The sequence below is a fragment of the Dendronephthya gigantea genome, unplaced genomic scaffold (genome assembly GCF_004324835.1).
Source record: "Dendronephthya gigantea isolate DGI-Jeju-01 unplaced genomic scaffold, DenGig_1.0 000005F, whole genome shotgun sequence".
In the NCBI taxonomy this organism is placed as follows: Eukaryota; Metazoa; Cnidaria; class Anthozoa; order Malacalcyonacea; family Nephtheidae; genus Dendronephthya; species Dendronephthya gigantea.
In genome coordinates, this window is record NW_021163015.1 from 3,996,507 (window position 1) to 4,008,771 (window position 12,265).

Sequence of the window (12,265 nt, forward strand, 5' to 3'; positions counted from 1 at the left end):
GTGTGTGATGGGGTCATTGATATGGTGTTTTTTCGTTATGTGTTTTGTGGGGATGGGGGCGACTTTACCCTACGACACCATTTGATATTAGGGTACATTTAGGGTTATTTAGGGTAAAGCAGGTTGACTGTCCTCGTGAATCCAAGATGGCGTTTTGGCGTTGTGCAAGAAAAGGTAAAAATCTAAAGTAAATAAAATAGAATAAAGAGGCTAGTTTTAAAAGATTATATGGCGTAAAACAATAGTTCTTCTGCTAACGTTTGTGAGTGCAAATTTTTAGTCGGTTTTCACGAAACGTCACCTCGCTACAATTTAATATTACAAAGTGATTTATATGGTACAAATGCATATTAAATGTACTGTACCTGAGTAAATGCACATATGTTTAGCCGTATTTCGTTCACTTTTTAAGTGCGTGTATATACCTCTAGGAAAACGTGGGTATATTCAAGGATATCCTTCCATGTACTAAATTATCAGTATTTGCTGTAATGCATACAGCAGTATTAAACAGCATACTTTCAGCAATGGATTGAGTGAAATATTTGCAATATAATGAATTTGACTTTACTTTTAGCTGGCAGTTTCCTGCAGAAGCATGGTGTTCGATATTGCTATAATGAAACCAGACCAAACCTGGGTATCAATAAAAATACAAAGATTATTTGTCAAGGTTTCACTGGAAAACAAGTGAGTTGAATCTGGTTGAAAAAAGGCAAGATATCTGTTAAACAAAACTTTCTTTAATTCTAATGATTTGATGGTTTTTAGGGCACTTTTCATAGTGAACACTCAATTAGATATGGTAGTCGTATGGTTGGTGGTGTGTCACCTGGTAAAGGAGGACAAACTCACCTTGGGTTACCTGTGTTTGATAGCGTTGCTGAGGTATTACAAGTGTCTTGACCCACATATACTGAAGTTCATCAACATTAGTACTTTACTCTGTCTAATGTTGCTGTGGAATAGTACTAGTGCAGATGAAAAGACTAGTAATGATTTTAGTTGCAGTAAGTTTAGCTGTAGACCTGTTGCCTCAGGTTTTAGCTATTCTACAACCATTTGGTCATTTTTCATGTTAGGCAAAGAAAGAGACTGGTTGTGATGCTACAGTTATATTTGTTCCACCAAAATTTGCCAAAGATGCCATTATGGAGGCAATGGATGCCGAGATTGGTCTGATTGTTGCAATTACTGAGGGAATACCGCAGCAGGATATGGTTAAGGTTCGGTACAAAATCAAGCATGTCATCTACAAAATGTTTCCTGTCGCATGGCTTGAAAATCTTTAGAATTTTCTTCAATAATTTTAGGTAAAACACCGGCTGGTTAGACAGAATAAAAGTCGTCTTGTTGGCCCTAATTGTCCTGGTATTATTAAAGTAAGCAGACCATGTTTAATGGCTTTTTAATACAATATTTTATCGTTTTTTTAAATGGTTTATCTCCTTTTTCTTAGCCTGGTGAATGTAAAATAGGAATAATGCCAGGTCATATACACCAAAAAGGTTCAATAGGTTTGTAAATCTTCCAAATGGTAAAACACCTGGTATATTAGAGGCTTCAGTATTAGTTTGTATCAGCTGTAAATCAATGTTACCTGTTGGATATTTCTAACAGGAATTGTATCAAGATCTGGAACGCTAACATATGAGGCTGTCCATCAGACGACTAAGGCAGAGTTGGGGCAATCGCTTTGCGTAGGTAATGACAATCGCTTTGTGTTTCAAATGCAAGTTTCTCAATTTTTATCATGTCTTAAAAATGAGGCATTTTCTTCAGGTATTGGTGGGGATCCTTTTAATGGCACAAACTTTATGGATTGCTTAGATATATTTCTTAAAGACCCTGAAACTGAAGGTAATCTAATGTTAAATTTATTCTGAAGAAGAGGAATATGTTGTAATCTTTTGTGTGTGTGCTTGTATTTAAAATTGTGCGTATGGTCTATGTACTCGCGAATATGGAAGTGTTGGTCTTTCAGAAGGCGTTATTCAGGAGGAATTTGCACCCAACTTTAATAGCAACTGTGAAACTTTGATTTGAGCAATGAACGATTATTTTCATACGATAATATCTGGTTTCCCATGTACTTAATATTATCCTTAGGTATTATTTTAATTGGTGAAATTGGCGGAGGAGCTGAAGAACGAGCTGCTGAATTTCTGTTGGAACATAACCAAGGAGAGAATGCTAAACCAGTCGTATCGTTCATCGCTGGACTCACAGCTCCCCCGGGACGACGCATGGGTAAGGTTTGCTGACAAATACATTGAGATAAAGGCAGACAAGAAGAGAGTTATTTAAAATATGAATAACATAATTTCCAGGTCATGCTGGGGCTATCATATCAGGAGGGAAAGGCGGAGCTGAGAATAAGGTAAGATTCTTGTTTCGTTTCTGGAATTAAAGAGTGTTTGTCAGCCAAGCAAAGTGCTCCTGTAGTTGGTACCGTTAATGAAACCAATTGGGTTCTTGTTGCTGTAGATTGCTTGTTTAAAAGAAGCTGGTGTGATCGTCACAAATTCTCCTGCGCAAATGGGAAACACTATGAAAGAGGTATCTTTTAAAAACTGATTTCTGTTGAACTTCTTCAAAACTATTTTACCTTTCTTTGCGTATTTTATACAATCGTGATTTCTTCTTTTTCAAGGCTTTAGCTGGAAAGATCGAGGCATAGAATGACACCTGAAGTGTTGAGAAAGAAAACATATCCTTCGAAATATTTGCTTTGCGGCGCCAAAAAAAGGAATGAAAACATCAACGTTGCGAATTTTATAGAAACATTGTGGTTCTAATTTCGTGATTTTTCCTGTAAAATATTCTGATATATAAGAAATTATTCTTGAAATTGTTATTGAAATTTATTAATCAGTGATTTCAGACGTTCTGGTATATTCTGTTGGATTTATTTCGTTTTTGATACGGGTGGGTTGGTGTCAGGAGTCACCCCATAGTGAAGGAAACGCATCTTCAGTTTGTGATTAGTTGGACCAAAATAAAATGCGTACATGAAGTATGGATTCTCCAGGCTTAAACTTAAAGTATTGCAAAATATATTTTGTTAACAGTTTTAAAGTGATCTTTTTAAGTTTGTAAAGCAAAATGAGTTGGATATTTCATAAAATAGCTTTAGTGAGAAGTTTTGCGTCTTTTGGTACGAGTGTTCTACCAAATATATCACAAAGTTTTGTGAAACAACCGTGTGCGCGAACGCCATTTTGGTCTATCACACGTTGGGTTCAATACGGCAATGAATACAAGGCAAATAATTTACAAAGGAAGAGAAAACATGGTTTCCTTGCTAGGAAACGTAGTAAAGCTGGTCGGAGGATATTGAAACGTCGCGAGGACAAACAGAGGAAATTTTTATCACATTGATCATCATCCTGCAAGTATAATGGTAAGTCTAATTGCTCTCTTAGTGTGGGTGTTTTAATACGTAATTTGTGATAATGGTGTATAAGCCAGAGGAAAAAATATTGAACGATGATAATGTTGTCCTTATTTGGTTGAGCATGACTGTGTAAATATAAACAACCTGGCTGAGAGAAACAAGCACTTGATGAATTGTCTTTTATCATAGTCACCTTGTATGACCATACAACATGCTGGGTGATGCAAATTAATTAGGCACTTGGTCTGTGAAAAAAGAGGTCAATATATAATATGCTATTGATTGAGAGATAGCCTCACAAGATAAGCCTGACTAGATATGCTGAACTGATATCAGTGTTATTCTGATTCATATGTTATATGATATATTGCTGTTTGATATTTTGTTAGTTAATTAACGTTGTAGGAAACTTCGAAACTTCAAAGGCAGGATTGGCAGCAAATGGACACCGTTTGATAATTAATTCATTTTAGTAGACAAAATATCCAGACATTGCTATGTGTGCTAGTAATCAAAACTCTTAGAACCACAGAGCAAATTATCTCTTGAAGATGACAAATATGACAATTTAACAGATCTTCACAGAAAAAAACATCTGATTGAAATCTCAACAAATTTTGCATTTACTGAGACTAAACTTAGAGCAATTAAGTAAGATAAAAACTGTCTATTCTGGGGTCTTTATTCTGAAACTTCTGGCAATATTCCACTGCAATACAGCACAACCTTTAGTATCGTGATTGATTGAAATGATATCTAGACTGAGGTGCAAGTTTTTGAACCAATAAATAGAGCAGTCTTCTACCATGCTGCTACGTTGGCCAGCCATTGAAACAGAAGACGGTTTTGAGCCTAAGTATTTAAAAACAATTTACTGCAATTATTTGATGAAATTTTCGTAACTTCGCTTGATTTTTGCGTGTTTTAAAACAAAAAAATTCAAGAGTTTCTTTGTTGCGCTAAGATAGACTTCGTTAGCAAAGTCAATCTTTATGTACGTAACGGTTTTCCGGGGTTCACAGTTTATGCACGCAACACCAAGCATCTTTAGTTATCAAATCATATTTTTATACCATTTTTACCCCCTGGTTGCCCGACTTTTCCTTAAATAGTGCCACTGGACAATGCTCATGGTGATGCATTCTTCTAATGCTAAAAATATTGTAACCTATCGGAATTTAACACTTCATTCCTTCCAAAATAGGTCTGAAAAACCCACTCGCTTTAAATATCTCTTCAAAGAAGTGAATGATATACTAATGATTTAATAGGTTTCCTTGGAGAAATGTTCATTGAATGTAAGTTTATTTTGAAGTATATATGAAGGATTTCTATTTTTTCTTTTACCTTTTAAAATAGAGTAAGGATTTAAAAACGGTTTCGGTCATTTGGTTTGCGTTTGAAGAGTTTTACATACGAACAGCGAGAGCTCGTGCAACAAAGCTTTACAGCTCTTTCATAACAAGAAGACGTTGTTCATGATATTGCAAGATTAACTCAAGTGCCTAATTCACTTATCTTTGTTCATCAGGAAACAATCGAAAGTAAACCACTGGTTTTCATGCAAACCCATATTTGAGGGTCAATAGCCGGATAATTTCATTAACTGTGATCGAAATAAAATAACGAGTTTGAGCTGACCAGGAATTGTAGAAATCGTGTTGAAATGGAGCAAGGATACTATACTTGATTCATAGCCACAATTATCATATAATTGTCAGAACGATCACAAGTTTTTAATAATTCAATTATTAAAGAACAAATTCCTGTATATTTTCAAGACTAAAACAAGGTATTCGTAATTTGGTAGTTATATTACAGTTCAACTATGTCTGTATATAATGATATCGAATAAAGCCTTGCTACATTGGAATGTTAATTGCGACATTTACATAGTCGTCGACTCGCTATTGGATCTAGTGGTTTCCAGCGATTAAAAAAATCTATTTGCGTCTATAATTAAACGTTGATAACTGCTTAGAATGCATTATAAAGATATAAATTCTGACGAGTTTGAATGATTTATGAGAAAAACATGCACAGATTCTAGGTAATTCTCATTATTAACCTAATGTAAATCCTTTTTCGAATTCACCTCATCCTTGCAGCACAAATGCGCTTTACTCCTGACTTCGAAACTCATTGTTCAGAGAGCGCGGGGACGAAGAACCATATTTCTCAGTGTAGCATCATAAGAACTTCACATCTTTTATGAATTAGTGTGGTGGACTTCTTCTAAAAATTCCGTTATGGCTTTACCGATCTCGTATGGCGAGTCCTCTTGTAAATAATGCAAACCCTTTACCTTAACTGTTCTGGTGTTTGGCCATGACATAGCTGTCTCCGCAATAGCTTTACTGAATACGCCAGGGTCTGCTTCGATGAATAGTTTTGGGATTCCTTCACTTTGCTTCATGAACCGACCATAATCTTGCACTATTTTCAGGACATCATACGGTCCTTCGCTTTCGAAAGGAATCTCTTTTGGCCAAGTGACCATGGGTCTCCTGCTTTCGCCTTTTTCGAGAAAAGGCTGTCGATATGCGTCCATTTCAACTCTGTGTAACTTCCTCAAAGTGTTCGCAGGAATGAGTCTTTCAATGAAGAAATTTTTCTTCAAAACCAATTTCTCGCCGGGTTTTTCTCGCAGGTTTTGGAAAATGAGTTTCGGCATCATTGGCCATTGCTTCCAGGAAGTTGCTGGCATCACAACGCTTTCTCCATGAACAAGTGATTTCACTCTTTCTGGGTGCATGTGGCACCAATGAAATGCTATTCCTGAACCCCAGTCATGGCAAACGATGGTGATCTTCGTTGGTAATTTCATCGCGTCAATCCAAACTTCAATGTACTTGTAATGATCTTGGAATTTATACGAACTTTCAGGCAGTTTACCAGACGCTCCCATACCAATCAAATCTGGGGCAAGACAACGATATTTTTCTTCAATATGAGGAGTAATATTCCTCCAGATGTAGGAATAAGTTGGATTCCCGTGCAGGAATACAACAACTTCTTTACCAGCTGTATCTGGAGCAGAGTCATAGTAGCTTATTGTTGAATCCAACACTGGAATTTGTTTACATTTGCTAAGCCATTCATCTGCTGACATTGGATTGCTATCGTCCCGACGCTCATGATTCACAAAATGTCTTAGAGAAGTATGACATTGGACAGTCAGTGATAATAGAGAGCCCATGTTCTTTCCCCCGCAAGGTCGTAAGAAAATACATAGGGCAGAGCTCCGTTGAGCTCCTTATAAATGCGCGCGGGTCAGGCGGGAATTCTGATTGGCGGAGATACGGACACCTCCATATTAAAAAATGTTCGGGGCAAGTAAGGTCGCTCGAGGAGACTGGCTATTGTTTGCTAATCAAGTCATTTTTTGAAGTTCACTTTCGTATGTATCGCTTCAGCGATTATCTATAGACTTTGTACTTAGGAAATGTAAACATCTTCGCACGCGTCAGGTCCGTGATTTGAGAAAAATTCACTGTATTGCCTTCCTCAACCATTTGCTACACGCCGCAGTCTTGCACGTTGAAACATCTGCGTTTATTGATTGTCCGACATGAAAATACACCATGCTTGCATTTGAGTTAACAGATTCCATTTTAATAGAATAATCGTTTGACGTATTGTTATTCATTCTTAGTAAAATAAAAATAACTTCATGTTTGCTCATGTCTATATAGCGACCAGAAGCTAAATAGTTTTCTTAGGCTGTATGAAGTCTCTCTAACTAAGTCAGTATTTGGAACTATATCTATAGTATGAATTGTCTATATATCATCTCTAGCAATGAACCTTATTAAAAACACTATCAGTTCATATTTCTTTGTTGAGAGTTCTGTTAGATTCAGAGTTATTCGGGCAGGATAATTTGCGCAGTGTCACGACTCTGCCACATTGTGGTTGACTTGTATCGGTTGATGCCTAACACTGGTCTTTGACCCGTAGGGAATGTAATTTACCCTAAAGATGAATCTTTGCGACATGTTCTTATCCGAACTTAGACAAAGACATGTCTCTTCCTGAAAGCAGTATAAAATAAAACTGACTGTTGGCCTTTGATGAACGTGTTGTTACGCAACTGATGAATGTCATCATACTGATCGATTTTGTCATTTTTTAGCTGGTATTTCTGCACATTAATTGCCCGATCCACTTCCTTATTGCTCATTATAGATCAAGGATTGTACTTGCCTTATCCGGAATTAACAAGTACTTGGTTTGTAGAATCCAACCGCAAGTCTATGGGAACGTAATATAATTGGACGGTCTATATAGCTGCCTGTATTAGCTATCAGTTTTTAAAACCAGAGCGAGCGTTTACCATGCCTGGATCTGGAAATCTTAGAGTTAGATTTCAATGATGTACATGGAGAACAATATTGAAGTGTATTCGATCTCTTGAATTCACTTATACAATATTCTATAATACTGATCACCCGTATATATGTCAGTCAAGGAAATCCACTGTTTGTACATGAGTCTTACATTCAAGTTTATTTCTTATGCTGTTTGTTTCTAGTACTATATGAGACAAACCCTTTTGAAATGAAATATATATGTATGCATGTAGCTTAAGTTGGAATCACTCTAAACTCTTTGTATATTGCCTGGTAAACATTTTTTTTAATATGCCGCTTTGAAGCCAGATCTTGTTACTTGTATAAAATTCTCGGGTATAATTCATGGTGAAGTGCATGGTCAATTAAGGTATCTAATTATATAATGTGGGTGTAAACCTTCCATAAGACATTTGCTAGAAAAGTGTTCCACTCCAAGTCTTGGCCTAATTTAAACGTCATAAATATGTATAACGACGTCAATGATACAGAAGACTTTGCTAAATATCTTTGTTTCTAGCACTTAACATCTCTTTTACATTTTCCAAAATATAATTATATCTTTTTTATATTTATAGTTGCAAGATGTTTGTGCTAAAATTCGTTGGACAACCCCACCACACACACACACGCGTGCTGACGTATTGGAGTCTTCTATTTACGTGAGTTTAGGTCCGAGCTCGTGCATCTCCTCACGAACAAGAAGACAATTAAGATTTTGATCTAAGTAGAAAGTTGGTCTAATGTTGCATGAAATCTTGTTTTAGCCTTGAGGCTATAGTCTCTATTGTTAAATCTATATCCATACAACATTTGAAACTTATCCGTGTACCTAAGAAACCAATTTCAAATGCGCAATTTCCAAGAATGATGGAATCTTAACAACAGTAATACACTAAATGTCAAGGAGTCGTTAATGTTTTCTTTTAAAAATATTTGTTCACGTGTACAGAGCGTGATATGAAAATATAATGACTGTTTTTACTTACTGGCAATCTACAACAAACAGAACACAAAGGCAGTAAATTTACTTTTTTACATGTATAGCAATTAGGTTAGACAATATGAAACTCTATTATGGCCCCATGTAGGGGGAACACATGCTATGAAACACACATGGACAATAGCCTGTAAGAAAATCTGGGCAAATAGCTGAAAATAGTATCATGTCAAACGTTTACAACTGATGCATGGATGCAGACTGCAGCGATTTAATGTTTCCAACAAGTTGCATGCTGACAGCATATAGCTCGCGTGATCTAAGAAACTGAAAGAAATACCTACTGTCACAGCAGTCCCTATAAAGCCTAGAAATGGATACACGTTAATTTTGTGTATGTGTTTATAGGAATTTAAATTGCCACATGAAATAGCGGTCTGTTTTTTTCAAGAATGTTTCGCTATACCAGCAGGACTAACAAAATAATTAGATTTCCTATCATGTCTAGACGAGCGTATATGTAGCAAGGAAAATATCCCAAACTGTCATCGAGGGGATGAAAAAAACTTGATTGTTTTTTATCACCTGGTGTGAACATTTTCACATACTTGCTGAGTTAATTATCTTCGTTTAACCTTAAATAAAACGTGCCCTTCAATATCCTTATGTTCAAAGCTGCACATGCCCGGGCGTCCGTTTCATTGCTATTGTTTAGCTTTACCCAATATGCACTTATTTGTTTTCCATACCATTCATTGTGCTTATATAGTCTTTTTTAAGACCAGAAGAGCAACATTGTGCATATAAAAATATTGCGGAGTCAGATAAACCACAGTCCATCAGTGCAGGTTTTATTTACATGTCATTTCTCAAATCTTTGTAAATATTTTCAACTGATATTTTGATTATCATCCTGTTTGATCACGAATAATGCAGAAATATGAAACTTGCCCCCCACTTCAATGTTTTACAAGGGCACAAATGCTTCCCTAAAGTGATTCATGCCCCAATGTTACTCAAGGTCAAAGTTTTACAAGGGTGTCATGCTATGTGTTGACACTAAAAATCATGTTTATTATTATGTTAAAGAGATTTTTGAAATAATATTATTCATGCAAAAAATTTTCATCATTCTGCGTGTTTTGCGGTTTTTTATTGAAGGAAAAAACACATTCCGGACAAGTCTTTGAAATTTGTTACTAAGCATATTATGGCCGAGTTAATGGCAGGAAGCCAGAAGCCTACACGAGACTAAAGTGTGTCTAAAACGTAATGTGATTGTAGAGAATGGCAATGAATGTTGGTAACATGTTGCTAAGATTGGCTAATAGCTTCGTAATAGATTACACCCTAATTAACCCCTTGATTAACCCAAAATGCGTCATATCCACCCACATATTCCTCCTTATTTGCGTCGTGCCTTGTTTTTCGTGCCTGTGTGCAGGCTAAAGTTGGTTGTTAAGGAAACTGTTTTTGGGACAGGCATTTTATGAAAATAATTCTGCATTAAGTTTACTTATAAACTGTCAAGATTTGAAAGATGAAGTTATGTATTTTTGCTGTCCTTTTCTTTGCTTTTGAAGTAGTGTTCCACTCGCAATACGTAAGTTAGTTGAATAAGTTTTTGTGAAAGTGTTAATGATCATGTTGGCTTTTTATACTTGGCTATACCGGCCTTGACTGTTGTGAATAACTACAGGGAAGATGTATTGCGTCTGAATCTGAAGGGAATGGTCATCATCGAGCAAAGCGTTCAACCAGCCCATTCAGTATGTGTTTTGAGATCTTTTCAATGTTTACAAGAGTGGATATCAACTGTAATGTACACTATTATGGTAATTAGAAGTCCCTAATTGAAATTTGAACCTGATATTCAATCTTCCAGGAATTCCACAACCGACCAAAGAATTTCCATTGGTCTTATTTGCTGGAGATAACTACAACAATGAAACTGAAGGAATCATTCATAGATCAAGACCTGGTGAATATCGTGTTTGGGCACAGACTCTGCCAAATGCTATTCAAGAATTTGTGTTTCGCTCGCTTCTTGTCTTACCAGGCTGGAAACTAACATTTCAAGCATGTTGCCCTTCAGGAAACAGGTGGACAGCATCTGTATCAAATGTTAGTAATATCTCTAGTCTGCATTATTACATGTTTGACCATGTGAGGATTGGAGAAGGAATTTTTTATACTCAATGGCTGCATTGGGATCAAGAATTCTCAGTCAAGGTTAGGAACTGTTAATTTTTCTCTAAAATATGTGTGTGATAGTCATGCTATGGTTCAGTTATAGTTCAGATTAGCTCTATAATGTAAGATTGATTCATGAATTTTTCTCAATGTAAGGTTGATCATTGTGAGTTTCCTGAATTGTGCACAAATTTAACATGTGCAAAAACATGTTATTTTGGTTCTTGTGGATTGGATGGGACATGTCAGTGCAAGGAGGGATATTCTGGAGAAAGCTGTGAGAAACGTAAGTCACTAACTGCATGATTAAATTCTATGGTCCAAACAATGATGATATGATTTTCATTAATTAATAATCTTTGTTGTGTAGGTCCACTTGTTTCAGAAGTCTACCCCAATCTTACGTATCCATTACTTCTGTTTCCACAAGCATATTTTCAAGGTACTCCAGTCAAAGTTGCAGCTGGTGTCTATCAGGAATTTGCCAAGAATGCAGAGAATAAAAGGACATTTATATATTTATCAGCAAGAGTTTTGTATACAAGAACTATCTCATTTTCTCGTAACAAAGAGACCGACCAAGTTAATCAAATTTCTCCTGGATCTGATATTGCAAACTTAGAGTTCTTCTTTGCATCAAATATGGATTTTGGAACTCCTCTTTGGTATAATTATGCCAAGACCATTGACTCTATTTTTTATATGAAAGTGGCTGGTGAGAATCAATGTGCCAGCTGTAGTGAAGAGGGTGGTTGTTGCTATACAGGTCAGTGTGTGTGTTTGCCAGGATATAATGGGACATTTTGTGACCAAAAAATGTGATGAAGTCATGAACTGAAAAAACTTTCATACATTGTACATAAATTATTTAACTGTTGTTCCTACTTGTAAATTTTAATTTATCTGTGAGTTGAAAGTAAATAAAGAAAAGGTAATTAAAACAAGCTTGGCTAATAATCTTTAGCATGGCAAACAATAATTTTTAGTCATACATTTGTAAGTATAGCATATATATTACAAAGGTTGTTATTGCTGTCTTGTATGCTAGGTAAATACGCTTTACTTGTGTGCAGGAGGAGTGAATTTCTGATTAGACTTTCTTAGCTTAGTCCTCCTTACACCAAAAGGACAACTAAAGGGCAACAAGAGGAAAACTAAAGGGTAACAAAAAGAAAAACTAAAGTTCGCTACTAGCAGTTTACTGCACCCTGGTTCTGAGTTTGTGATCTGAATCATCTGGTTCTGAGTTGATTGAATTTGATGTAACTTAATAAGCCTTGATGAAACTTGATCCAGAACGAACAGAACTTACTTATGTTAATCATTGATTTCCAGTCGATCGGATGAAAGTAGAAACTTTGCGTAGTTGACAAAAAAATCTTG

At 36.0% G+C, this 12,265-nt stretch overlaps 3 protein-coding genes across 3 annotated transcripts; 2 read left to right on the top strand and 1 right to left on the bottom strand.

The window, feature by feature from the left end:
* Window positions 1-102: 102 nt before the first annotated feature.
* Window positions 103-2,851, top strand: LOC114516023 (succinate--CoA ligase [ADP/GDP-forming] subunit alpha, mitochondrial-like). The gene is made up of 12 exons (XM_028535371.1): window positions 103-174; window positions 578-690; window positions 772-888; window positions 1,083-1,226; window positions 1,314-1,382; window positions 1,460-1,517; window positions 1,621-1,704; window positions 1,783-1,860; window positions 2,110-2,250; window positions 2,331-2,380; window positions 2,488-2,559; window positions 2,654-2,851. The coding sequence occupies exons 1-12, from the start codon at window positions 147-149 to the stop codon at window positions 2,678-2,680; spliced, it is 981 nt and encodes a 326-aa protein (XP_028391172.1). The 5' UTR covers window positions 103-146; the 3' UTR covers window positions 2,681-2,851.
* A 2,755-nt stretch (window positions 2,852-5,606) lies between these two features.
* Window positions 5,607-6,509, bottom strand: LOC114515925 (coelenterazine h 2-monooxygenase-like). Its single transcript, XM_028535242.1, has one exon. It carries the CDS (start codon window positions 6,507-6,509, stop codon window positions 5,607-5,609), a length of 903 nt encoding a protein of 300 aa, XP_028391043.1.
* Window positions 6,510-10,460: 3,951 nt separating this feature from the next.
* On the top strand, window positions 10,461-11,871 carry LOC114515926. The gene is made up of 4 exons (XM_028535243.1): window positions 10,461-10,524; window positions 10,575-10,921; window positions 11,039-11,168; window positions 11,253-11,871. The coding sequence occupies exons 1-4, from the start codon at window positions 10,461-10,463 to the stop codon at window positions 11,702-11,704; spliced, it is 993 nt and encodes a 330-aa protein (XP_028391044.1). The 3' UTR covers window positions 11,705-11,871.
* Window positions 11,872-12,265: the final 394 nt, after the last annotated feature.